At 53.5% G+C, this 27,159-nt stretch overlaps 1 protein-coding gene across 19 annotated transcripts in view; it reads right to left on the bottom strand.

Annotated features, from left to right (window-relative positions):
- Positions 1–2,198: 2,198 nt before the first annotated feature.
- DMBT1 (deleted in malignant brain tumors 1) overlaps positions 2,199–27,159 on the bottom strand; it is a 64,355-nt gene continuing 39,394 nt past the window's right edge. For 14 of the 19 annotated variants that reach the window (XM_089898298.1, XM_089898292.1, XM_089898295.1 and 11 more), the window contains 20 exons: positions 26,885–26,914; positions 26,253–26,282; positions 24,872–25,195; positions 24,061–24,090; positions 23,423–23,452; positions 22,063–22,386; positions 21,252–21,281; positions 20,621–20,650; positions 19,241–19,564; positions 18,431–18,460; positions 17,799–17,828; positions 16,419–16,742; positions 15,260–15,286; positions 13,512–13,541; positions 13,100–13,250; positions 11,020–11,228; positions 9,981–10,165; positions 5,092–5,480; positions 4,234–4,505; positions 2,199–2,755 (listed from right to left, as the gene is read on the bottom strand). In XM_089898298.1, the coding sequence (XP_089754424.1) occupies positions 2,589–2,755; positions 4,234–4,505; positions 5,092–5,480; positions 9,981–10,165; positions 11,020–11,228; positions 13,100–13,250; positions 13,512–13,541; positions 15,260–15,286; positions 16,419–16,742; positions 17,799–17,828; positions 18,431–18,460; positions 19,241–19,564; positions 20,621–20,650; positions 21,252–21,281; positions 22,063–22,386; positions 23,423–23,452; positions 24,061–24,090; positions 24,872–25,195; positions 26,253–26,282; positions 26,885–26,914 (2,966 nt within the window). In that variant the 3' untranslated portion in view covers positions 2,199–2,588. The remainder of the gene's footprint in view (positions 2,756–4,233; positions 4,506–5,091; positions 5,481–9,980; positions 10,166–11,019; positions 11,229–13,099; positions 13,251–13,511; positions 13,542–15,259; positions 15,287–16,418; positions 16,743–17,798; positions 17,829–18,430; positions 18,461–19,240; positions 19,565–20,620; positions 20,651–21,251; positions 21,282–22,062; positions 22,387–23,422; positions 23,453–24,060; positions 24,091–24,871; positions 25,196–26,252; positions 26,283–26,884; positions 26,915–27,159) is intronic. The other 5 variants (XM_089898286.1, XM_089898283.1, XM_089898293.1 and 2 more) reach the window with 5 other exon arrangements.

The following is a 27,159-nucleotide window of genomic DNA, read 5'->3' as shown; positions in this document are numbered from 1 at the left end:
CAAAGCAACAACACACTCACGTGCACTCTGACCTTCTTTCTTTTTCTTAAAAACAGGAGATAAGTTGCCATTGAAATACATCCTCCTGATGCCAGACGGAAATAACATCCTTATCATCAGGACATAAAGTTGAGTCCAGAGAATTCTATACACAGAGACCTTGGTAAAATAATTCTAATTATCTTGTCTTCCTCACATAGTGTAATTACTTTTCCACCGTTGTTTCTCTTTGTTGAAACACATATAAAAGCAAGTAGGTTTCCCAATTTGGGGGGTTTCCATTTCTTATGAAGTCTCTCCCCATGTCATGTACAACTTGCATTAAATAAACTTGTATGTTTTCCTCCTGTTGAGTTGTCTTCTGTCAACTGAAGCCGCAGCCCTGCCGCATAAAACCCTAAGAGGGTAACGATAAGCTTTTGCGCCCCCACAACCACTACAAGCCAAACCTAATTCCAGTTCAGCAGCCTTTGTCTCCAGGGAGGACGTCAATCTGCTTCCCTGTGTTAGAGAAAAGAGTCAGGCACATTATAGATGCAGTTACAAACTGAGAACAAGTGCAAGGAAAAGCCCTGGGCCTCATCTGACTGCTCTCCGTTCCCGCAAAGCGCAGCCGCAGGGTGGGCTCAGTGCCCGCGGCTTTGCGGAGGCAGCCCGTTTGCAGTTTCCAGCTGGTCCTCCAGAAAAGGGCAGACAACTCCCAAATGGCTTCTTCTCTCTCTGAGCTAGAGCTTCCCTCCACAGAGAAGTCAAAGCAGGACTAGCCTTCCTTCCAGGAATCTCTTCCTGAAATGGACATCCTGTTAGAACGGGGTCCTGTGACTCCAGCCACCAGGGACCCTTCCCCACTAGACACTTTCCCTTTTCCACTTCTCCCGCAGGCAGAGACGTCACTGTGCTCACACACTGGAGAGTGAACATCAGTGGTGCTGGCCTAGCTTCTCACATGGAAGACGTTATCCAGCCCACCCCAGATGTGCGCGTGTGCGCACACTCACACACACACACACACACACACACACACACGTCATGAAGGCCCATATGCTTTTGTAACTCAGGGTTTTGATCCAGTCCTGAGTAAAACCTGAGGTCTTCTCACCCATCTGGTCTTGGCCCGTAGAGACCAAAAAAAAAAAAAAAAGACCAGACACTAACCTGAGCTAAGGGCCGTCTCCCAGATCCTGTGTCCGGGACATCAAGGCAGGTAGCAGCCACCTTGGTTGCTGCACTTCGGCCTGGTCTGCTGCCTGCTTCTCCATCCTGTCTGCTACATTGCGTGTTTGTCATGGGAACCTAGACCCCAGCTCCCCGCTACCCCTGCTGCCCAAAGTTTAGGTTGACCAACCCTCCTGGTTAGTCGGGGAGCAGAGGGGATTCTCAGGACAAGGGGCAGCAGTGCCAAACCAAGAAGGTCCCAGGAAAATAAGGGTGAGTGGTCCCCTCCCAAACCAGGGTGATATAAATGAGGCTCCAGCGGCCAAAGGACAGGGGACAGAGGTTTTAGTGGTCAGATGGCCAACCGCATGCAGCGGTGTCAAACAGGTCCCCTGTCAACCTAGCGGGAGATGCTTTCACACAGATGTTAAAGGCTCCAACTTCCTGTACTTCCTGACCCTCCACCAAGTCTACTCCACACTTCACACCTCACGGGAGGCCCTGTGGGAGGGAGCGGACATGTCATGGGTCATTGCGGGTCTCTGTCAAGAGTTTTCTGTCCTGTTGCCCCCATGAGCTCCTGACATTTCACCCTCTCAGCCCACACCCCAAGCTTGACACCACCCCAGGCCCCTTGGGCCAACCTCAGCCCTCCTACAACTACCTGCTCCATTGAGGACACGTACAAGAAGGGAATGTGCCCAACTTTGCCTCTCATGCCCTGCGTACGGAGGCTGTAATGGGTCCAGGGAGGCTGTAATGGGTCCAGGGAGGAGAGGCAGGTTGATGCGGGCGTGGCTGTCTGCCCATCACAGCCGCCTTGCCCGTGAAGACCCCCAGGGGCTGTGCGTGGAGGATGCGGTGAAGCTGTCTCAGCCCCATCTGTCCACTGCTCACTCCGCACTCTTCTCTACCTCAGGGACACGACAGGGCAGGGCCCCGTGGCCTTTCTCACTCCTTGTGGGAGCCCACGTTACCTGTCTACCTAACATGAAGGGATAAGTGCTTAGATGTGACGCTGGAAACAGTGACCAAACCGACACTTGCTTTGAAAAAGTTCTTTATTTGGCTTGTCCTATAATAAGAAAAGGCTAAGATATACACCACAGGCCAAAGAAGCTGGTTCATACAAAGTCAGAAAAGAAATTCTATCTAGAACAAGCGCTGCTGCTTCTAGTGTGTGGCTCACTGCCTCACGTGGGATTTTAGGTTCCAGCACCTGCTTGCCTGACATTTTGTCCCAGCACCAAGTCTGCGTTTCTGGGAAAACCTGCTCCCATCTTTCTCACCCCCTCTTCCACCACCCACCACTGTGCACCTGGGCCAGAGTTGGGTGCTCTGTGTGCCAAGCTCTGGACACTGGTTTCTTCCCTCCTCTCACGGGCTCCAGAGCATGGGGGCCTGTGTCTGAGCACTGCGCGTTATCACCTGCTTCACATCCTAGAGCTCAGACGCTGGCCATGGGCAGCACGGGTGCTCCTCCCCAATGTGAAGGCTGCTACAGCCAAGAGCACGGCCAGGAAGACCCCAGCAAGGATGGTGGTGCTGTGGTAGCTCCCCTGGGCGCTGGCCTCCTCTTCCAGGTTAACCTCTGGCTGGTCTGGGAAGGAGAGGGGAGAGAAGTAAGGACGGGGGTCCGAGGGCAGGGTGATGGCAATCAGAACTGTTTGGTGGGCGGGGAAAAGAAGGGAGAAAAGAGTGCCTTGCAGGAAACTGAGGTCAGACCCCAAAGAGCAGCTGAGTGTCAGCCCTGGCAGATTTCACAGTGTCTTGTCAGCCAACAGGAGCAAAGGTTTGTGAACAGGAAGTCAGAGCTGGCCTTTGGCATAAGATCTGGCTGAAGGCTCCCGATGGATGGGAGGAGAGTGAGTTGGGGCATTTGAGCCCATTTGGGAAATGGGCACAAAGGTCCCAGCAAGAGGGACACCGGACTTAAGCTAGCGCAGTGTCGGTGGGAAGAGAAGGGAAACGAGAGACATGAGCAGAGTCCCCATCGGCCGCCTTTGCCCCTCCCTCTGCCCTGCCTTCCTTCTCTCTTGTAGCTCCAGCCCCCGTGGTGGGTACCATGCAGGTGACTTATGGCCGCACTGGGTCCCCTCCCGCTGGAATGGAAGCTCCTCCGGGCAAGGATTTTGATATATTTAGTTCTCTGTCTCCTGGCACAAAATAGGTCTTCCAAAGATGCCTGGAATGTTGCAGATGGGAGGAAAGAGCCTGGAAGCAAGCCAGACTTCCAGGGGAGGGCCCGGATCTGGGCCCTGAGGGGAGAGAGCTGTCAAAGATCCTTGTGGGGTGAAGCCTGTGACTGCGGGAGGATTTGTGACTCTAGCGCCGCCCCACATCTGCCCCTGTCACCAAGGCCACCACATTTGTTGACCTGGCCCGGCCTGGACCAGAAATCATGGGAATCCCTCGGCAAACATTTCCTCACCCACACGCACAACAGAGCGGCACAGTGGGAAATCTGCTCCCCGTTCTAGATGGGGAAAATGAAATGGCTTTTCCAGGATCAAGCCCTGGGAGCCGTGAGAATAAACCAGCCCTGCCTGGATCTACACGGCCCTGCCCAGACCCTGACTGCATGCGCTACTCCAGGGCCACAGTTTGTCATCATCATTATAAGTAATAATGTGATGATTAACGTTAACATTGGTGACAATCACGATAGCAGCAAAAGCACCGCTCTTTGCAGCCAGTGGCTTGTACCCGGCAAGGGCCAGAGCAGTGTAACTAACAGTATTTTGTGTAACGCCCTCAACAGTCCTAAGAGGTGAGCGTTAACGCTTTTGTTTTACAGATGAGTGTGAGGTTGGGTATTCAGAGCCCAGAGGGTAAAACTGTCAGGTGTTCCGTGTCCCACATTAGAACTGTCTTGACCAAACCCTACACGCGCATCCCCCATAGACCAGAAGCTCTTGGAAGAAGGTGAGAACCAGGTCTAGCTCCACTTCATATCACCCAGGGTAGCACAGGAGCCCTATTCGAGGCGAAACGGGACACCCACGGAAGCAACCCAAGTCCCCATGGTGCACGGGCCTGGGCCCCGGCAGATGGCGGGGTGGGGAGATGGCCACCTACCCAGGCTCCTCTTCTCAGCATGCGGGACCTGCAGCTGGATGGGTCCCAGGGCGACATCCACCTTCTCCTGGTAGGAGCCCACACCCCTCTTGGCCCTCACGATGCAGCCTCTACTGCAGCGGGACGAGGCATCGTACGCCCTGCACACGACCATCTTGCACTTCAGGTACACGGAGGGGAAGCGGCTCAGGAAGTGGAAGGAATTGAACTTGAAGCGGAGGACGTTGGGTGAGGGCTGGTGGTAGGATCGGTAGGTTTCATCCTTCACACACCTGGAGGAGGAGAGGAGTCACCGTCAGCTCTCAACAAGGCACTGCACTCCTCATGCCACCCACCCCGTGGGCTGTGCACCCTCCTCAGAGGGTGGCGGTCAGGGGACCGCCTGCTGCCTTCACAACCTTCCTTGTGGACCACCTGCTTGGCATGCTCTTTGTGCGGCACCCCATGTCCTCCTTCTTGTTTAATCCTTCCAACAGGCTGTGATATGGGCTTCACTACGCTCATTTGATGGCTGCAGAAACTGGCTCAGAGAGGTGCTATTGCCTGTCCAGAATGATGCAGCTGGGACGGGGCAGAGCTGGCATCCCAACCTCCATCTGCTTCAAAATCAACGTTTTCCCACTACAGGCATGTCTTTTTTCATATTAAGGCTTGCCTGGAATTTAGTCACTCAGTCTAATTTTACTTTATAGCTAACCTGCTTGATGGCCACTCAGCTCTCCAGATGCCCAGAGGTGACACCCTGGCTGGTTAAGCTGGAGCTACTGGGAGCCCAGTCTGCCTTCCTTGAGCTCTGGGCTGGTTGTGTGTGAATTATCAGGTAGAGGCTGAAGTCCACCCCATGAAGACACTCCTTACCCACTCCGGATGAGATCATAAGTCAAAGATGTAAAGTCATCGGGAGATGGTGATGCCACACAGGTGTCCACAAATAAGGCCAGGGAGGCGTTAGAATGGAGGATTTCAGCCTGAAGGTACAAATCCTGGTTCAGGTCCACATAGTATGGGCTGCTGGTCACGGGATATAAGAATGAAGAGGATGTATAAAAGGAAATGTTCACGTCAAAATTGCTGTATTGTATGTTCTTGACCTCGAGGGTGTCATTAGCAATGTACATCGTGTTAACCCAGGTGTTCTGGAGCATTTTGCAGCTGACGTAAATGTGGAGGTCCTTCCTCCTCTTGATGATGCCACTCGAAACAGCTGCTTTGAGGGAGTTGGAGTAGGTGATGGTATCATTATCCACCTGGGAGAGACAGGCAGGTGAGCAGAGTCAGGCAAACGTCACCTGCTAAGGGAATCTTGCTGCTTTGGGTGAGAATGAGACTGAAATGATGCTGCAAGATTTCAAAACCTTCCCAGAACCACACAGAGACGGCACATGCCTATCACCATGGCTACCGTTCCCTGGGATGGATACACTTCACCAGCAAGACTCCCTCCTTTCACACATCCCCTTTCCTCTGCCACGTGATTGGGGACCACAGTGTGTTGGTGCCTCCCAGGAGCTGCTGCTTATGGAAAGATGGGGGTGTCTGGATGACCCCCTACCCCTGCTGTATGACTAAGCTGAGTTTGGTCTCCACGGCTCAGGGCCCTTCTGGCTTGTTCTATTTCATTCTCACTCTTGCTGGGAGAAATCAGGGGAGGCAGTCGTGGGAGGGGCTAGTGGGATTCGTTTTCACTGTGCTGTTTGGATGGGTCAGTAGTTACTGCAGTTTGGTGTCTGAAGCTGCTGGAGCCTGAAGCAACAGAGATCCAGAGTTATGGCTGCGGCAGGTCTCTGACCTCTGGGGCAGGAAATTCCCCAGAGGCTCATATGGACAACAAGGTGGTAGTGGTGTGTGTAGGGGTTGGAGTGGAGGCCACGGCAATGCTGGAGCACTTCCTGTCACGCTTTGCTTCTCCACTCCCCAAACCACAGGACCATTTCCTGCTGTGCCTTTCATGAAGCAGCAAATTCATAAGAATGTTGGTCTCTCATGCTGTTTGATGTGCCTACCGTCTCATAAGAGTGACCTTTCCAGAGACAAGAGTCTCACACCTGGTGGTCTGTAAGCATTTCAAGGAAAGGGTGATGTCTAAGCATCTCTCTTTTCCCAGGGCTTGGTGTTAACTATAGCATCAGTAGCATCAATAAAGATCCATGGAATGGAGGAAAGGTCCAGGGGACAGAAGTCCAGCAAAAGTACTTGTGATGAAAGGAGGATGGTGCCAGGAGCAACCAGCCCAAATGGCCAAGAGGACACAGGTGAGCAAGCGCCCCTGCAGGCCCCATGGTCATGATCATCTGGCCGCAGGTGAGGTGAGCACAAAAGCAGCATCCCCAGTTGGAGACTGGGGGTGGTGCACTCTTTCCCTCCCAAATGCTGTGATGGTCCTAAGCAAATTGTCCTTGCCTGGTACGAGTTCCCACCAGCCGTGGGTGCCTCTGCAAGAACAGGCACAGAAATAACACCATAGTGGCCTAAATAGAAGCCCTAAAATGTAAGACAACCTCACTCTTAAAAAAAAATAGGGGCTCCCTGGTGGCGCAGTGGTTGGGAGCCCGCCTGCCGATGCAGGGGACACGGGTTCGTGCCCCGGTCCGGGAAGATCCTATATGCTGCGGAGCGGCTGGGCCCGTGAGCCATGGCCGCTGAGCCTGCGCGTCCGGAGCCCGTGCTCCGCAACGGGAGAGGCCACAACAGTGAGAGGCCCGCGTATCGCAAAAAAAAAAAAAAAAAAAGCAAGTTTGTCACTGTCACTAAATGTCATATGACATTTAGTTATATACCCTGTCAGGAGCAAAAGTTCATTCCTTGCCATTTGGGAAATTAGACAAGTTCCCTTCTGAAGCCAGCACTTGTACAACTAAATATAATTATTCTTTAGAGCAGCATGTGTTGGAGAGGCTTTAACTTCATGTCTAAGGTTGCAAAATTCAGCTCTGAGTTTGTCCCTTCCAGAAAGACATGTGAAAAGAGAAAAGTTTAACAACTGTCTAAAGTGGTCTTGCCACCCTGGGACCCTTGCCTACTCTCTGACCGTGGGTTTCCCTTTTCTCCCGTCAGAGGGAGGCTCTGGCCTGCAGGGGGCGCCAGAGCCCGCACTTTGGACTCAGGTCTGGCAAAGGGCTTAGGATGGGCTCTATGCCTTCCATTCCTTCATGGGAAGTACACTGTATTTTCCGCCCTTATATTTTCTTTAAAAAAGCGGGGGGAGCTTTATATTGGAGTGCCAGTGGTTATCGCAATAAACCATATAAATGTTGCCACCTTGCTACTCCTTCAAAGACAAGCTGAGGTGCCTTCAATTGAACTCTGTATATTCACATGAAAGTGTTCTTGAATCCACATTTGCCTGTGGCTTCCGTGGTCAAGCTAGATTCTGAATGCACGTCAAACAATGAAAGTGGGGGGCAGGTGTATTTCTTGAGAAGCTGTTCTGATTTTAAATGAAAATTCATTATTAGACGTCTGCTCAGTGTACAAGGCACTTGGGATGGAGTGGGAGTCTGGCAGACACGTCAACGGCTATCCCATAGAGACTCGGCCTCTTCCGCCTGGCATCCCACTCCTGTGGTGGGGAGACCTTGCCTATTCAGACACACGAGCCAACGTTTGTCAGACACCCACTAAACAGGGCACCTGGAGGAGATGTAGAAAGTCCCGGCTACGGATCATACCGTCCTGCCTTTGAATGCCGGCTCCACAGTTCATGACCATGTGGCCTAGGGCAAGTGGCTTAACCTCTGCAAGCTTCCGTTTCCTCACAATTAAATGGGAATAGAAGTTGTCTCGAGAATTTTGAAAGTCTCGTGGAACTCTTAGTTCAGTGCCTGGCACGCATACTAGCCCTTAATAATATGATTATAAAGGCTTAGGCTCCACGCCAGGGGCACTTGCAGTTGCATAGATGAATGAAACATTGGCCTGCCCTGGAGGCACGGTTTGCTGGGGGATACAGGTATTTAAGTAAGCAGAGGAATCAGAATGTAGCCTGTGCTACCCATGACCAGCCAGGTTAGAAGACCAGGGCTGGCCCGTGGCTTTGGCAGCTCCTGTTGGAGATGAAGGAACACAGATAGGAGGGCTCAGATGTCAGAGGCTCCAGGCTGCATATTTGGAACTGGGAGGGGTGGGTCACCTTTGGCAGACTGATTCCCACTGACTAAACTCAGGACAAGCCAGAATCCAACACGATTGACTGACAGCGCGAAATGTAAAAGCCAGGTCGACTAGAACGTTTGCAGGGCGTGACCCATCTATACCCTCTTCTGCGTGTAAGCCTCCCTGACCCACTCAGCTCCGATCAGAAGGAGCTCTGGCGTCTGTAGGGACTGTCCAATGGGAGCTGGGGGGCCACAGTGGCAACTGCAGACCCTCGGGCCCAAGCACCCACCTGTGGCTGACAGGCCCATCTGGTTAGCTAAACAAGTGTCCCCTCCCTCTCTCACGGTTCCTTGTGACCTTGCCAGGTAATGAACAGCACGCTCATAGCACCTAGCCGGGCACGCGGCAAATGTACGGTACGTCTTTGGTGACGGGCAAACCCTCTGATCGCGTGTGTCACACACATTGTACGTACTTGAGCCTTTTGTGCTGTATATTTATACTGCGGTCCTAAACCTAATAAAAATATTTGCACTGTGTCTGTTCCCTGACAGACAAAATCTTGAAGTGATTACTTAGGTGTCAGCCAAAAATTCAGAACTTAGAGTGCAGAGTTTTAAATGAATTTACATAAAATTAAATGCAACAGCTCTAAGTTTACCATTCGGTGGGGTTTGACAGTAAAAGACTCAACACTCCCATTAATTCAAACAGCTCCATCCTGCCCCTTTGCAGGCAGTCCCCTCCCACCAGGTCAGCTCACTATGTACACAGATTTCATAGAAATGACATCACAGGGTGGGTAGTGCCTGGCTTCTTTCACTCAGTGCCACATTTTTGAGATTCTCAGAGTCTGGCGTTGGCCCTACCGTTTCCTGGCTAAGTAGCTTTAAGCAACCTGCTTGGCCCCTCAAAGCCCAGTCTCCCTGTTTTTCAAGCAGGATGACAATGAGGGGAGACTTGCATCATCTTGGTGGGGATTTGGGGGAGTTTGACACAGACTAATCTCAGTGTCTGCCACTTGTAGGGGGACAGGATTAAGAAGTTTCCTGGGACATGAGACTTCTCCATGCTAAAATCTGCAAAGTCCCAGGTCAACCAAGACAACTGGTCACCCCTGGTGGTGACAGCTCAACAAATGATAGCTGCAGAGGCCAATTTACTGTGAAGCTAATGGAGGTTAAGCTTCAGGGCCCCCCTGCACAGGCTCTTCCGGGGCTCAGCAATGCACTGGCACAGCCATGTGTTTTTGTAAGATTTCTAAAACTAAGATATGCTTGCATTCTTTCCATGAACGAGGCACCTGCCTCTCTTGCCCACCCCAACACCAACCTGTATCAGCTCCAGGCCCTTCAGAACCTGGAGCTGCCCCTGGGAGCTGCTATCGCTCTTGCCGAAGTGATAGCAGCCTGCCAGGCACCCTGTCTGGTGGACAACGTGGGAAAAACTCCCCACTGACTTTCCTTCCTTCTATTTGGGCATGGCTGCAGCTACGTCATGGCACCAAGGGACGGATTTGTATCTTCAGCCCGATTACGTTCTGGTTATACCATAATCGTGTTTCCTGGGTCCCCAGAATTCAAAAAGCACAGCGCAGGGCACTGTAAGAAAGCTGGCTCAGCAGGAGGGAGAGGAAGAAGCTCCAGGCTTACCTGCTCGATGGTGCCACAGCCAGAGTAGGGAACTGTGAAGGTCACCTGGCTCGAAGTAATCTGGGGCCGACACCGGTAGCTCCTGTTCCAGCCGGGAATGACAAGGTCCTTGGCAGAGTAACCCAGGGACTGGAGGTAGCCCACGCTCACACTGGCGCGCATGTGATTCTGCAGGCAAAGCAGCTCTGGGGGCCAAGGGCAGACAGTGCGGTCAGTGTCAGCGCCCGCCCCCAAGCCCACAGAAAGGTGCAGAGGTTGAGGTGGCTGGCAGATGGTCTGCCTGCGGACACAGCTCACCACCGTGCCAGGTGCCCTGGGGCTCAAGTCAGTTTCACTCTCATGAGACCCCCTGAGGGCCCAGGGACTAGGATTTCTCTGATGGAGAAGTGAAGGCAGGGTGTGAAAAAAGCAAAATGTTTTGCTAAGTTGCCGCTTATCCATATAGTAAAGTAACGCTCGGGTTGAATTGAGGGGATGTCGGAAAATCAACATCCTTAGCTATGGACCTAAACATAGGTCCTTTAGCTAAGGGGCGGGTCAGTGCTTAAAATCCTGACCTCAGGATTTTAAAAGAGAGCCAGTACCTCACCTTGCCCGGCCCCTGGCCAATCTGTACATCGGTCCACTTAACAGCTCAAACCGTGGCCATCAGCCTCTGCTGGACGTGGTTGAGCGGCCAGCTCAGACCGTCTTCAGGCAGCAGCCGAATGTGCTAGGTCTCAGGACAAGGTCTGGGAAGGCCACAAGGCCTCAAGCCAGGTGATCCCCTCTGCCCTTGACACTGACAGCTCACTGTCTGTTGAAAGCAACACCTTGCCCTTCTACTTCATCTCTGCTGACCACAGGAAGGCCAATGCCCCACCCATCGGCCATGTCTGGGAGCCAGAGTCCCAAGACCCACTGCCCTTGGCCCCTTTCTGCACCGGATCGAGCCTTGGTGACCTGAAAAGGCGGCCATCACTTCTCATCTCACAGCCATGGGATGGCTGAGCAGCAGAAGTCACTCCGAGGGGCTCCACCCAGACAGACGGGGACTTACTTGTGCTCCCAGGGGACAGGCTGGAGTAGTATTCAGCCTGGAACCCTCTCATCTTGATGCTGCCATCGCTGATGAAGCGAATGGACATGAAGTTGGATGACGAGGTGAAGGAGCCCCTTGCCCCATCACAAACCCGGGTGAGCAGAGGGGAGCTGTGGTAAGGGCCGTCAAACACTTCAATATAATCATAGTTACAGCCGCCTTCAAGCCTGCGGAGACACAGCACACAGTTCTGGCTTCACTTTTTTTTTTTTTTTTTTTGCGGTACGCGGGCCTCACTGCCGTGGCCTCTCCCGTTGCGGAGCGCAGGCTCAGCGGCCACGGCTCACGGGCCCAGCCGCTCCGCGGCCTGTGGGATCTTCCCGGACCGGGGCACGAACTCGCGTCCCCTGCATCGGCAGGCGGACTCCCAACCACTGCGCCACCAGGGATCTGGCTTCACTTTTAACCAGGATTTGATGCAGGGGGTCAGATCTCCGTGAGAGGCATCACACGTCTAACCAGAAACTGTGACAAAATTAATAATTGAAAGTAATCGATTTCTTTTTTTATTGAAGTGTAGTTGATGTACGGTGTTATACAAGTCACGGGTGTACAGTACAGTGAGCCACAATGTTTAAAGGTTACGCTCCATTTACAGTTATTATAAAATATTGGCTATGTTCCCTGCATCGTATTGATACAATGTATCCTTGTAGCTTATTTTATACATAATAGTTTCTACCTCTTAATCCCCTACCCCTGTACTGTCCCTCCTCCAATCCCTCTCCTCACTGGTCACCACCAGTTTGTGAGACTTTCTTAAATTGGGCAGAGATTCATCTTTCCATGACCTCCATACATGGTTCTAGTCCTGCCTTCTGGGGTCACACATATGAGATCTACAGCCCCTCTCCTGACAGCCTTTTGCATCACATGAGAAAGGATCACATCCTACCTTAGACTTTTTCTTTGATCAAAAAGACCCCAGCTTCCCATAGAATTTTTTAAAATCCATGAATTCATAGTGATAGAAACAAATAATTGAACAAAAAAAATACTGGGCAAGTCAAATAGCCTCTCTGCAGCTCAGGTTTCTTATTTACGAAGGTGAAATCTCCCTACCCGTGTACACTGAAGAAAGCCGTCGTGAGGCTCAAACAATGTAATACATGGAGAAGTGCTTCATAAAATGTCACAAATGGTGGTCATTGTTATTAAGATGCTGACTCAGAACCAGTCACGGTCAACCTTCCTCCAAAGGATTTCATACAGTCCCCACAATCCAGTATGAATTGTAATGATGAAGAGATTAAAATAATATTGTACCTTTCTCAAAACCCCACACAAATTTCTAAGGCAGAGACTCCCAAGGCCACTGCAACCAAGAGAGAAAACTACTTTGTTCAGTGGTGGCTGTTAGAGGAGAAATTATGGACACCCCTTCCCAGGACTCTAGAAACTACTGGTGACTCGCTGTGGTCACCCCTCCTTGAACCAATCATGTATCACTGTCATTCTGATGAAGCCTCCTCCACTTAAAACAAGGATTCCCACTCTTCGCTGGATGAGGAACAGATAACCTAACCTCTGCTGCAGGGATTTCTCCTCCTCTGCCCGAAACTCGCCCAAAAAAAGGAGGAAGTAGAGTGAAAAGGGTTCAGAAAAACTGGTGTGGTTGTTAATAGGATTCTTGTTATTATTTCTCCTAACAATTATTATTATTACTATTATAATAAATACTGTAATAATAATAATTATTATTACTCCTAACGATAATCCCACTGGATAACATTGTCCAAGTATTTTCATATATTTCTCTCTTGTGACCCTCCCAGTAACCAGCAAGGGTAGGAAAGCAGTTATTTTATTCTCCTCTCTTGAGGCTAAGGTGAATTAAGTGATTTCCCTTGGTCACACAGGAAATTAGTGACATAGGTGCAACTTGAAACCAGTTGCTCTGGTCCTGGTGCCACCTCTGTGCTCGGTCGAAAATGGAACCCATAAGAAAAAATGTCAACGGGGCAAACATCTCTCCTGAAGTGCTAGGTGCCATTTATCCCCTTCTAAAGTGTCTGCAAGGTCCCTCGCACACACTTACTGGACGTCTCTGAAGACCAGAGTCACACGGTAGTTGTTTTGAACTTCGATGTCCCACACACACTTGGCATTGTTCGGATACTTCCCAGGGTAGAATGGGCTGAAAAAGCTCCCTGAAGGTTGGGACAGGAAGCCTCCACAGGAATAATTTGCTGTTGGGATAAAATGGAAATACTGATGACCCACAATGCACACTGCACAGTCACCTGGGGGAGATTTTTTAAACAATTCCCAAGACAGAAACCCACCAGGCGGTGCCTAGACCCCAGCTACACACAGATGGTCAGTGGGGCAACCCTCCACAGAGACTGTCCTTAGGGAAAACATCTCCTCACCATTCTCCTCATCCCTCCCCGGTGTCCCTGTCACTGAGGAGAAGGGAAAGGGGACTTGTCAGGGAGCTCAGGACTTACTGGCTGGGCGGGTGGGGGTGTAAACAGGATCTGTTGACAAAGAGAAAACATAATGATCAGTCCCCTGGTACCCTTGACACAACTGTTGAGTCCTTGCTGGCTCTGTGCCTGGAAATGTGCCAACCCTGGGTTCACAGTGAATGCTGGATACAGGCCTTGCCCTCAGGGACCACACAGCCTGGAGGAGAGGATGGAAAAGAGCAAATCCCAGCGTCATGGGCTGGGACTGCGATGGCGCAAAGCCCAGGAGGTGGTGGGAGCCTGGAGCTTTGGCTCCTGACCCAGACTGAGCAGGGTAGGCATCAGGGTAGGGTTGGATAATCAGGGAGGCAAGGCAGAAAGGGAGAAAGGGTGTTCCAGGCAGAGAGAACAGTGTGTGCCAAGGAACCTAGGTGTACGTGGCACATTTGGGGAACCTCAGTGTGTATGCAGCAGGGACAGGAGGGCTGGCGGGAACTAGGAGAGAATTGTGCAGAGCCCTAGAGGTTGTGCTGAGCAGTGAGGATCTGTGACCAGAAGGCCCTGAGGAATCAGTCCCCGAGACTGGGACTGACCTTGGCATCTTGTGAAGATGCCCCTAGCTGCACTGCAGAGAACGGATCAGAGGGGAGGGGCAGCCTGAAGCTGCTGCTGCTTCAGGAAGCCAGGTGGGGAGGAGGGGAGGGTGGGGACGGAGAGGAAAGGTCTCAGGGGTGGGGGGAGAGGGGGAGCTCAGCAGCAGCTCGAGAGCAGCCGGTCAGGAGCTCTTGCTGATCACGCACCGAGCTCGGAGGTGAAGCGGGCTCCAGCCAGCCAGCGCTGACCGGGGTCTAGTGTCCAAGGGGAGGCGTGGGATCTACACGGGGGGTGGGGGCAGCCTCGCCTAGGGACTGACCAGAGATCCGAATCTTAGGCTGGCCAGGCTACTAAAGGGCAAAGAGGAGCCTAAAGAGAGGCCCAGCCCTCCTGGGGCTGGGACATCAGCTGCAGGCGTTGCCACGTGCCAGGAAAGGCAGGAGAGGCAAACGCTTTGGAGAGCGAGCACCGTGACTGCAGCTCGGGGACCAGCAGGCAAGGCTGGGGAGAAGGAGCCCGTGCCCTCTCGGTCAGGTGGAGAAATACGATAGTTACTCTAAGTGGTTGCAGTTGATGGGTGCCACCAATCTAGAAAGAAAAGGAAGTGATTTTAGGATATTGCTGGATCATTTTTTAATTCCATGGTCATCAGTTTGATGGAGAAAATAAATCCTTTTCCTTACTGCAGGACTTCTCAGAGCCTTGACCATTCCAATTTAACACTGTGACTGGCCAAAAAGGGTCGGAGTATATAGCACTTCCCAACATATTTAGCACCAGATATTTTCTCTGTATCATAAAAATCATTTGAGGGATTGTTCTCAATGTGAAGCATTCTTTAACAGACAAACGTTTGTAGGAGTGTTCCTCGGCCATGTTTCTAGCATGGTCACAGTTCTCCATGGAATGACTATGAGTTATTTTCATTGGAAACAACCAGAAAACCAAACCTCTTCCCCCACAGCGTGTCTGAATGAGCGCTGGCAGCAAGCGGTGGTAGGAGACCAGAGGGGCCCTCCAGCCAGAGATGAGTAACAGCCATAGTCGGGGGGACTCGGCTTATCACCAAAACAGATTCCAGAGTCCTCAGAGGGAAAGCACTCCATAGGAGGAGGCTGCTCTCCTTCTATTTCTGGAAACCCGAGAGGGTAGAATTCCGGAGAGGAGTCTTGGGTCGGGCTGCAGTGACTCACCTGTGGTAGTAGAGTAGATTTCTGGGCCTGCAAGAAAGAGGGAACATGATCAGCCTCAGCACCCGGTATGTGCTGAGACACACCTAGCAGTTTCCTGGGAGAGAGATGCTGAGTGCCTGGCCCCCACCCTCCAGGGCATCAGAAGAGCGGCCTGGGACTTGTCCAGGAGAGCTGAATAGCAAACCTCAAACTCATATATCAGTATCCACAATAAAAACGGTTTCGGGGGAATTTGTTGTTGCAGCCTGTATTCACCCTTCTCTGCCCTGGTGGTCCACCAAGGAAGGTACTACACCAGACCCAAGAGATTCAGGGACAAAGGAATATGGGTGATGCATTCAGGGAAACTGCCCATCTTTCAGGGAAGTTCAGGTTGAGAGGAGCCCAGCACAAAGAGCCCTTTTCTGGAGAAAACCACACTAAAATTGAAGCTCAATGACTTGGAAGCCAAGCTGAGCAGATGAAACTGGCGGCCACGTGGTGCCCACAGTTGTGGGAGTTCCAACTGCTGTGGGAACTGCTCTACAGGCACCCAGGCAGAGGGGTCCAGGAAGCCCAACATCACTTATTTCCAATGTCAAGGTGATTAGCTCTGTGTCTAGACGGCCGAGTGGACCCAAACCAGACCTCAGCCTCACAGCATTTATGCGCCCCCTGAGGCAGCCACACTGAGGGGTCCTGGTCTAATTCAAAATCCCATGTGTGATCTGTCAGGCCTGACCGTAAGTGATGAGAAGGCTGTGCCCGGCAGGCCAACAGGAGCTACTGCCCTGTGCACGGCAGACCTGCTGCCCAGACAGCGCATCCCAGTTCCCTGCAGGGGCTACTGTCCCGGACTCAGGAACCAATCCCTGGGCCACCTGCAGTCCTAGGCCATGACCTCCATTCAGAAACCTCGTGACAGAACTAGAGTCTCTTGCCTCTGGCTTGCACTGTGGCATATGGAGAAAAAGGGCTTCAAGTCACTTTCAGTTTGGTTCTTTGTTCCAATTCACAGCTACATGCCTGGCAGCTTGTTAAAGAGCTCATACTAATTCTTAGCAGAGAGACAAGGTGATGTAAGGAAGCGAGAAATGTAGAAAATCCTTTGAGAGGGGATCAGAGTGTCAGAAGGAAACCACGCCCCCAGAGATGGACACCCAGCTTATGTGAGACCAACCTGAGCAGACGACACCGGCGTCCTCGCTGTGTCCACAGTTGTGTGTGTTCCAGCCACTGTGAGGGCAGCTCCACAGGTAGCTCTCATGCCCCATGCAGCGCACGTCATCCAGGACGATCGGCCCTGAGCCCTGACCGTACCGGGCACTTCCAGGGGCCGACGTGGCCCAGCCACAGCCCAGCTGCCTGCAGACCACGTCGGCGTCGTTGGTGTCCCAGCCGTCGTCACACACGGTGCCCCAGGAGCCTCGGTACAGGACCTCGACCCGGCCCTGACACCTGTCACCACCATTCACCAGCCTCAGGGCCAATCCTGATTCAGTTCCTGGAAGGAGACGGGAAAATGCACTGTCCTGTGTGTTCCGGAGGAACAGGTCCTGAGGACCGAACGCAATTCACAATCCTTCCAGGGAAAGACTTCTGAGTTCAAGGTAATGTTTTCCTTCCTGAGGACCTGACTGAGCCCGGTCATCATCATTTACCCCACGGGGCTGTTTGATAGAACCCTTGGCAGTGGACAGAGGAACGAATGTTCTCTGATGGGTTCCCCACAAGGCCCAGCAATTCAGTGGCTGATCCCAGCCTTGGGAAGGAGGTGGGAAGAGGGGAAGCCCACAGCCTGAATCCGCAGGGACCACTGGGATGAACTTGAGCCCCTGTAGCAGGAGCCCAGCAGAGACAGCTTCCCAGACCCCACCAAAGAGCCACCTTCGGATGTTCACTCCCACATGGGAACCCACTCCATCAGGCACAAGGCTATTCTAAACACTACTTTTCGCTGAGCACTCACTTGTGTCACTTTCAAACCCGAAACTTAACCTGACTCTTGAACAAGCCGTGCACCCACTGAAAATAATCAGAGCCCATGGACATGATTAGGGACAAGGCATCTATTGGTAGCAGGCTGTTCAGAGTCCTTCCAGGGCTTGTCAGCTGAAGAGCTAGAAAAAAACAGACTCTCTCTCATACTGGGATCGAGACCTGTGGCTAACAACTGTCCCTTGGCAGGGAAGAGATCTCACAGTGAAGTCCATAAACATTAGAAAATAGAGGTAATAAAAGTGCAGGGGAAAAGCTGTACTGGAACTTCTGGATCCAGCTCTACCTGAAGACCGTCCTACCACTGACCTATGGAAGTCATCGCGTTCCCCAATCCACCCCCAGCTCAAGAGAGTGTGAGCTGGGATCCTGTCACTTGGCAACCAAAGCATTCTGGGTAATGTATGCCACAACTGGGAGGCGAAGGTTCTCCACAACTCGGGCACGCAAAAGGAACCCTCCACATTAGATGAGGCGGTGAGCTCAGAGGCTCAAACCAAGAGTCAGGAATTGCACCCAGGCCTGGTCAGTGGAGTGTCTGCAGGATCCAAGTGAGGCTTACCATCGGCAGGAGTTGTGAGCGTCCCCCAGCCTGAAGGGAAAACACAGCAGGATTAGAGAGAAGGTGTCTACAGTCAGGGTTGCTCTAGTGACCTGTCACTCACATCAGGAAATGTGGGGTCTGAGACTCTCCACTGCCTGGGGGAGGAATAGGCCTTTTCTGAGAGCCTGCCGTGAGCCAGATCATGCCCTCCAATGTCCACGGCATGGCGATGAGGCGCCCCACTCCACAGGAGCAATTAGCACGCTCTCCTGACTGAGTGCTCTCCGGCGAAAGTATCCCTTTTGGACTCTGCAGGGGGTTGGGACCCGAAACAGCCCCCGTTCTTCCTGCACACATAACTCTCGGTCTAGACAATGCTTTCAGGCAGAAATGACCCCAGGAAAGGCCCCCCTATCACCCAAAGCTCTGGGAAGACCCTGTATAGCCACAATGTCCTTAAATCGCTGAGCCAGACCCGAGGATCCTTGTGCTATGGCTCCTCTGGAAGCGTCTGCTCGCTCTAGAGTGACCAGGGCAGGTACTGAGTTGGGGCAAACATCCACTGGCCCCACCTGGGGCTCCTGGCTGGAGTCTGTGGAGGTGACTGGGGAGGGAGGGGACAGCCCGGAGTCAAGAGGCACAGTACTCACCTGGCAGGAGCGTGGATTGGGGCCTGGCAGCTGGGAGAGAGAGAAGGCAGATCACACACATTGCACAGAAGGGGCACCACAAGGGCAAAGGGGGACGGAGCTCAGCAGGTGATATGCTCAGTCCATGCCTGAACCCTGCCACGCGGGGTGGGACCTCTGCCATCCTCACCCCACTAAGAGGCTCCTCCTGAGAGGTCCAGGCAGCCCAGCATCCCTTATTTCCAATGTCAAGCTGATTAGCTCTGTGTCTAGATGACCGAGTGGGCCCAAACCAGTCCTCAGCCTCACAGCATTTATGGGCCCACTGAGGCAGCCACACTGAGGGGTCTAGTTCAAAGTCCAAAACCCGTGTGAGATCTGTCAGGCTTGTCTGTAGGTGGTGACAAGGCTGTTCCCGCAGGCCACACAGGGGCCACTGCCGTGCGCACGGCAGACCTGCTGCCCAGACAGTGCATCCCAGGTCCCTGCAGGGGCTACTGTCCCGGACTCAGGAACCAATCCCTGGACCACCTGCAGTCCTAGGCCATGACCTCCATTCAGAAACCTCATGACAGAACTAGCCTCTCTTGCCTCTAGCTTGCACTGTGGCATATGGAGAAAAAGGGCTTCAAGTCACTTTCAGTTTGGTTCTTTGTTCCAATTCACCAGCTACTTGCCTGGCAGCTTGTCAAAGAGCTCATACTAATTCTGAGCAGAGAGACAAGGTGATGTAAGGAAGTGAGAAATGTAGAAAATGCTTTGAGAGGGGATCAGAGTGTCAGAAGGAAACCACGCCCCCAGAGAGGGACACCCAGCTTATGTGAGACCAACCTGAGCAGACGACACCGGCGTCCTCGCCGTGTCCACAGTTGTGTGTGTTCCAGGGGTTGTGAGGGCAGCTCCACAGGTAGCTCTCATGCCCCGAGCAGCCCACATCATCCAGGACGATCGGCCCTGAGCCCTGACCGTACCGGGCATTTCCTGGGGCCGACATGGCCCAGCCACAGCCCAGCTGCCTGCAGACCACGTTGGCGTCGTTGGTGTCCCAGCTGTCGTCACACACGGTGCCCCAGGAGCCTCGGTACAGGACCTCCACCCGGCCCTGACACCTGTCACCTCCATTCACCAGCCTCAGGGCCAATCCTGAATCAGTTCCTGGAAGGAGACGGGAAAATGCACTGTCCTGTGTGTTCCAGAGGAACAGGTCTTGAGGACCGAACACGATTCAGAATCCTTCCAGGGAAAGACTTCTGAGTTCCAGGTAATGTTTTCCTTCCTGAGGACCTGACTGAGCCCGGTCATCATCATTTATCCCCACGGGGCTGTTTGATAGATCCCTTGGCTGTGGACTGAGCTACGCATGTTCTCTGATGGGTTCCCACAAGGCCCAGCAATTCAGTGGCTGATCCCAGCCTTGGGAAGGAGGTGGGAAGAGGGGAAGCCCACAGCCTGAATCCGCAGGGACCACTGGGATGACCTTGAGCCCCTGTAGCAGGAGCCCAGCAGAGACAGCTTCCCAGACCCCGCCAAGGAACCACCTTCGGATGTTCACTCCCACATGGGAACCCACTCCATCAGGCCCAAGGTTATTCTGAAGACTACTTTTCTGCTGAGCACTCACTCATGTCATTTTTTAACCCCAAACTTATGCTGGCTCTTGAACAAGCCGTGCACCCGCTGAAAATCATCAGAGCACATGCACATCATTACGGAGAAGGCATCTATTGGTAGCAGGCTGTTCAGAGTCCTTCCAAGGCTTGTGAGCGCAACAGCTAGAAAAATACGTACTCTCTCCCCTCCTGGGCTGTAGACCTGTGGCTAACAACTGTCCCTTGGCAGGAAGCAAGCTGACAGTGAAGTCCATAAACATTAGAAAATAGAGGTAATAAAAGTGCAGGGGAAAAGCTGTGCTGGAACTTCTGCACCCAGATCGACCTTAAGACCGTCCTACCACTGACCTATGGAAGTCATCGCGTTCCCCAATCCACCCCCAGCTCAAGAGAGTGTGAGCTGGGATCCTGTCACTTGGCAACCAAAGCATTCTGGGTAATGTATGCCACAACTGGGAGGCGAAGTTTCTCCACAACTCTGGCACGCGAAAGGAACCCTCCACATTAGATGAGGCGGTGAGCTCAGAGGCTCAAACCAAGAGTCAGGAATTGCACCCAGGCCTGATCAGTGGAGTGTCTGCAGGATCCAAGTGAGGCTTACCATCGACAGGAGTTGTGAGCGTCCCCCAGCCTGAAGGGAAAACACAGCAGGATTAGAGAGAAGGTGTCTACAGTCAGGGTTGCTCTAGTGACCTGTCACTCACATCAGGGAATGTGGGGTCTGAGACTCTCCACTGCCTGGGGGAAGAATAGGTCTTTTCTGAGAGCCTGCCGTGAGCCAGATCATGCCCTCCAATGTCCACGGCATGGCGATGAGGCGCCCCACTCCACAGGAGCAATTAGCACGCTCTCCTGACTGAGTGGTCTCTGGGGAAAGTATCCGTTTTCGACTCCGCGGGCGGGGGAGACCCGAAACAGCCCCGTTCTCCCTGCACACATTACTCTCGGTCTAGACAATGCTTTCAGGCAGAAATGACCCCAGGACGGGCCTCCCTGTCACCCAAAGCTCTGGGGAGACCCTGTATAGCCACAATCTCCTTAAATCGCTGAGCCACACCCGAGGATCCTTGTGCTATGGCTCCTCTGGAAGCGTCTGCTCGCTGTAGAGTGACCAGGGCAGGTACTGAGAGGTGGCAAACATCCACTCGCCCCACCTGAGGCTTCTGGCTGGAGTCTGTGGAGGTGACTGGGGAGGGAGGGGACAGCCCGGAGTCAAGAGGCACAGGACTCACCTGGCAGGAGCGTGGATTGGGGCCTGGCAGCTGGGAGAGAGAGAAGGCAGATCAGACACCTTGCACAGAAGGGGCACCACAGGGGCAATGGGGGACGGAGCTCAGCAGGTGATATGCTCAGTCCATGCCTGAGCCCTGCCACGCGGGGTGGGACCTCTGCCATCCTCACCCCACTAAGAGGCTCCTCCTGAGAGGTCCAGGCAGCCCAGCATCCCTTATTTCCAATGTCAAGTTGATTAGCTCTGTGTCTAGATGACCGAGTGGGCCCAAACCATTCCTCAACCTCACAGCATTTATGGGCCCCACGAGGCAGCCACACTGAGGGGTCTAGTTCAAAGTCCAAAACCCGTGTGAGATCTGTCAGGCTTGTCTGTAGGTGGTGACAAGGCTGTTCCCCGCAGGCCACACAGGAGCCACTGCGCTGCGCCCGGCAGACCTGATGCCCAGACAGTGCATCCCAGGTCCCTGCAGGGGCTACTGTCCCGGACTCAGGAACCAAACCCTGGGCCACCTGCAGTCCTAGGCCATGACCCCCATTCAGAGACCTCGTGACAGAACTAGCCTCTCTTGCCTCTGGCTTGCACTGTGGCATATGGAGAAAAAGGGCTTCAAGTCACTTTCAGTTTGGTTCTTTGTTCCAATTCACCAGCTACTTGCCTGGCAGCTTGTCAAAGAGCTCATACTAATTCTGAGCAGAGAGACAAGGTGATGTAAGGAAGCGAGAAATGTAGAAAATGCTTTGAGAGGGGATCAGGGTGTCAGAAGGAAACCACGCCCCCAGAGAGGGACACCCAGCTTATGTGAGACCAACCTGAGCAGACGACACCGGCGTCCTCGCCGTGTCCACAGTTGTGTGTGTTCCAGCCACTGTGAGGGCAGCTCCACAGGTAACTCTCATGCCCCGAGCAGCCCACGTTGTCCAGGACGATTGGCCCTGAGCCCTGACCGTACCGGGCACTTCCAGGGGCCGACGTGGCCCAGCCACAGCCCAGCTGTCTGCAGACCACGTCGGCGTCGTTGGTGTCCCAGCTATCGTCACACACGGTGCCCCAGGACCCTCGGTACAGGACTTCGACCCGGCCCTGACACCTGTCACCTCCATTCACCAGCCTCAGGGCCAATCCTGATTCAGTTCCTGGAAGGAGACGGGAAAATGCACTGTCCTGTGTGTTCCGGAGGAACAGGTCCTGAGGACCGAACGCGATTCAGAATCCTTCCAGGGAAAGACTTCTGAGTTCCAGGTAATGTTTTCCTTCCTGAGGACCTGACTGAGCCCCGTCATCATCATTTATCCCCACGGGGCTGTTTGATAGATCCCTTGGCTGTGGACTGAGCTACGCATGTTCTCTCATGGGTTCCCCACAAGACTCAGCAATTCAGTGGATGATCCCAGGCTTGGGAAGGAGGTGGGAAGAGGGCAAGCCCACAGCCTGAATCCGGAGGGACCACTGGGATGAACTTGAGCCCCTGTAGCAGGAGCTCAGCAGAGACAGCTTCCCAGACCCCGCCAAGGAGCCACCTTCGGATGTTCACTCCCACATGGGAACCCACTCCATCAGGCCCAAGGTTATTCTGAAGACTACTTTTCTGCTGAGCACTCACTCATGTCATTTTTTAACCCCAAACTTATGCTGGCTCTTGAACAAGCCGTGCACCCGCTGAAAATCATCAGAGCACATGCACATCATTACGGAGAAGGCATCTATTGGTAGCAGGCTGTTCAGAGTCCTTCCAGGGCTTGTCAGCTGAAGAGCTAGAAAAAAAAGACTATCTCCCCTCCTGGGATGTACACCTGTGTCTGACAAGAGGACCATGAAGTCCATAAACATAAGACAATAGAGGTAAGAAAAGTGCAGGGGAAAAGCTGTGCTGGAACTTCTGGATCCAGATCTACCTCAAGACCGTCCTACCTCTTAGCTAAGGAAATCACTGCGGCCCCCATTCCCACTCCCAACTCAAGAGAGTGTGAGCTGGGATCCTGTCATTTGGCAACCAGAGCATTCTGAGTAATGTATGCCACAACTGGGAGGCGAAGGTTCTCCACAACTCGGGCACGCAAAAGGAACCCTCCACATTAGACGAGGCGGTGAGCTCAGAGGCTCAAACCAAGAGTCAGGAATCGCACCCAGGCCTGATCAGTGGAGTGTCTGCAGGATCCAAGTGAGGCTTACCATCGGCAGGAGTTGTGAGCGTCCCCCAGCCTGAAGGGAAAACACAGCAGGATTAGAGAGAAGGTGTCTACAGTCAGGGTTGCTCTAGTGACCTGTCACTCACATCAGGGAATGTGGGGTCTGAGACTCTCCACTGCCTGGGGGAGGAATAGGTCTTCTCTGAGAGCCTGCCGTGAGCCAGATCATGCCCTCCAATGTCCACGGCATGGCGATGAGGCGCCCCACTCCACAGGAGCAATTAGCACGCTCTCCTGACTGAGTGCTCTCTGGGGAAAGTGTCCCTTTTGGACTCTGCGGGGGCGGGGGGATGGGACCCGAAACAGCCCCCGTTCTCCCTGCACACATAACTCTCGGTCTAGACAATGCTTTCAGGCAGAAATGACCCCAGAACAAGCCTCCCTGTCACCCAAAGCTCTGGGGAGACACTGTGTAGCCACAATGTCCTTAAATCGCTGAGCCAGACCCAAGGACCCTTGTGCTATGGCTCCTCTGGAAGTGTCTGCTCGCTCTAGAGTGACCAGGGCAGGTACTGAGAGGGGGCAAACTTCCACTGGCCCCGCCTGGGGCTCCTGGCTGGAGTCTGTGGAGGTGACTGGGGAGGGAGGGGACAGCCCGGAGTCAAGAGGCACAGGACTCACCTGGCAGGAGCGTGGAATTGGGCCTGGCAGCTGGGAGAGAGAGAAGGCAGATCACACACCTTGCACAGAAGGGGCACCACAGGGGCAAAGGGGGACGGCGCTGAGCAGGTGAGACGGTCAGTCCATGCCTGAGCCCTGCCACGTGGGGTGGGACCTCTGCCATCCTCACCCCACTAAGAGGCTCCTCCTGAGAGGTCCAGGCAGCCCAGCATCCCTTATTTCCAATGTCAAGCTGATTAGCTCTGTGTCTAGATGACCGAGTGGGCCCAAACCAGTCCTCAGCCTCACAGCATTTATGGGCCCACTGAGGCAGCCACACTGAGGGGTCTAGTTCAAAGTCCAAAACCCGTGTGAGATCTGTCAGGCTTGTCTGTAGGTGGTGACAAGGCTGTTCCCCGCAGGCCACACAGGAGCCACTGCCGTGCGCACGGCAGACCTGCTGCCCAGACAGTGCATCCCAGGTCCCTGCAGGGGCTACTGTCCTGGACTCAGGAACCAAACCCTGGGCCACCTGCAGCCCTAGGCCATGACCTCCATTCAGAGACCTCATGACAGAACTAGCCTCTCTTGCCTCTGGCTTGCACTGTGGCATATGGAGAAAAAGGGCTTCAAGTCACTTTCAGTTTGGTTCTTTGTTCCAATTCACCAGCTACTTGCCTGGCAGCTTGTCAAAGAGCTCATACTAATTCTGAGCAGAGAGACAAGGTGATGTAAGGAAGCGAGAAATGTAGAAAATCCTTTGAGAGGGGATCGGAGTGTCAGAAGGAAACCACACCCCCAGAGAGGGACACCCAGCTTATGTGAGACCAACCTGAGCAGACGACACCGGCATCCTCGCCGTGTCCACAGTTGTGTGTGTTCCAGGGGTTGTGAGGGCAGCTCCACAGGTAGCTCTCATGCCCCGAGCAGCCCACGTCGTCCAGGACGATCGGCCCTGAGCCCTGACCGTACCGGGCACTTCCAGGGGCCGACGTGGCCCAGCCACAGCCCAGCTGTCTGCAGACCACGTTGGCGTCGTTGGTGTCCCAGCTGTCGTCACACACGGTGCCCCAGGACCCTCGGTACAGGACTTCGACCCGGCCCTGACACCTGTCACCTCCATTCACCAGCCTCAGGGCCAATCCTGATTCAGTTCCTGGAAGGAGACGGGAAAATGCACTGTCCTGTGTGTTCCGGAGGAACAGGTCCTGAGGACCGAACGCGATTCACAATCCTTCCAGGGAAAGACTTCTGAGTTCAAGGTACTGTTTTCCTTCTGGAAGACCTGACTGAGCCTGGTCATCATTATTTATCCCCACGGGGCTGTCTGATAGATTCCTTGGCTGTGGACTGAGCTACGCATGTTCTCTGATGGGTTCCCCACAAGGCCCAGCAATTCAGTGGCTGATCCCAGCCTTGGGAAGGAGGTGGGAAGAGGGCAAGCCCACAGCCTGAATCTTCAGGGATAACTGGGATGAACTTGAGCCCCTGTAGCAGGAGCCCAGCAGAGACAGCTTCCCAGACCCCGCCAAGGAGCCACCTTCGGATGTTCACTCCCACATGGGAACCCACTCCATCAGGCCCAAGGTTGTTCTGAAGACTACTTTTCTGCTGAGCACTCACTCATGTCATTTTTTAACCCCAAACTTATGCTGGCTCTTGAACAAGCCGTGCACCCGCTGAAAATCATCAGAGCACATGCACATCATTACGGAGAAGGCATCTATTGGTAGCAGGCTGTTCAGAGTCCTTCCAGGGCTTGTCAGCTGAAGAGCTAGAAAAATACGTACTCTCTCCCCTCCTGGGCTGTAGACCTGTGGCTAACAACTGTCCCTTGGCAGGAAGCAAGCTGACAGTGAAGTCCATAAACATTAGAAAATAGAGGTAATAAAAGTGCAGGGGAAAAGCTGTGCTGGAACTTCTGCACCCAGATCGACCTTAAGACCGTCCTACCACTGACCTATGGAAGTCATCGCGTTCCCCAATCCACCCCCAGCTCAAGAGAGTGTGAGCTGGGATCCTGTCACTTGGCAACCAAAGCATTCTGGGTAATGTATGCCACAACTGGGAGGCGAAGGTTCTCCACAACTCTGGCACGCGAAAGGAACCCTCCACATTAGATGAGGCGGTGAGCTCAGAGGCTCAAACCAAGAGTCAGGAATTGCACCCAGGCCTGATCAGTGGAGTGTCTGCAGGATGCAAGTGAGGCTTACCATCGACAGGAGTTGTGAGCGTCCCCCAGCCTGAAGGGAAAACACAGCAGGATTAGACAGAAGGTGTCTACAGTCAGGGTTGCTCTAGTGACCTGTCACTCACATCAGGGAATGTGGGGTCTGAGACTCTCCACTGCCTGGGGGAAGAATAGGTCTTTTCTGAGAGCCTGCCGTGAGCCAGATCATGCCCTCCAATGTCCACGGCATGGCGATGAGGCGCCCCACTCCACAGGAGCAATTAGCACGCTCTCCTGACTGAGTGGTCTCTGGGGAAAGTATCCGTTTTCGACTCCGCGGGGTGGGGGGGACCCGAAACAGCCCCGTTCTCCCTGCACACATTACTCTCGGTCTAGACAATGCTTTCAGGCAGAAATGACCCCAGGACGGGCCTCCCTGTCACCCAAAGCTCTGGGGAGACCCTGTATAGCCACAATCTCCTTAAATCGCTGAGCCACACCCGAGGATCCTTGTGCTATGGCTCCTCTGGAAGCGTCTGCTCGCTGTAGAGTGACCAGGGCAGGTACTGAGAGGTGGCAAACATCCACTCGCCCCACCTGAGGCTTCTGGCTGGAGTCTGTGGAGGTGACTGGGGAGGGAGGGGACAGCCCGGAGTCAAGAGGCACAGGACTCACCTGGCAGGAGCGTGGATTGGGGCCTGGCAGCTGGGAGAGAGAGAAGGCAGATCAGACACCTTGCACAGAAGGGGCACCACAGGGGCAATGGGGGACGGAGCTCAGCAGGTGATATGCTCAGTCCATGCCTGAGCCCTGCCACGCGGGGTGGGACCTCTGCCATCCTCACCCCACTAAGAGGCTCCTCCTGAGAGGTCCAGGCAGCCCAGCATCCCTTATTTCCAATGTCAAGCTGATTAGCTCTGTGTCTAGATGACCGAGTGGGCCCAAACCAT

This window comes from Delphinapterus leucas, chromosome 16 (genome assembly GCF_059928025.1).
Source record: "Delphinapterus leucas isolate spDelLeu-1000000601 "Yukka" chromosome 16, BTC_Dleu_Yukka2, whole genome shotgun sequence".
NCBI lineage: Eukaryota > Metazoa > Chordata > Mammalia > Artiodactyla > Monodontidae > Delphinapterus > Delphinapterus leucas.
Note: the sequence above shows the minus strand (reverse complement) of the source record. Positions and strands in the feature narration are given on the sequence as shown.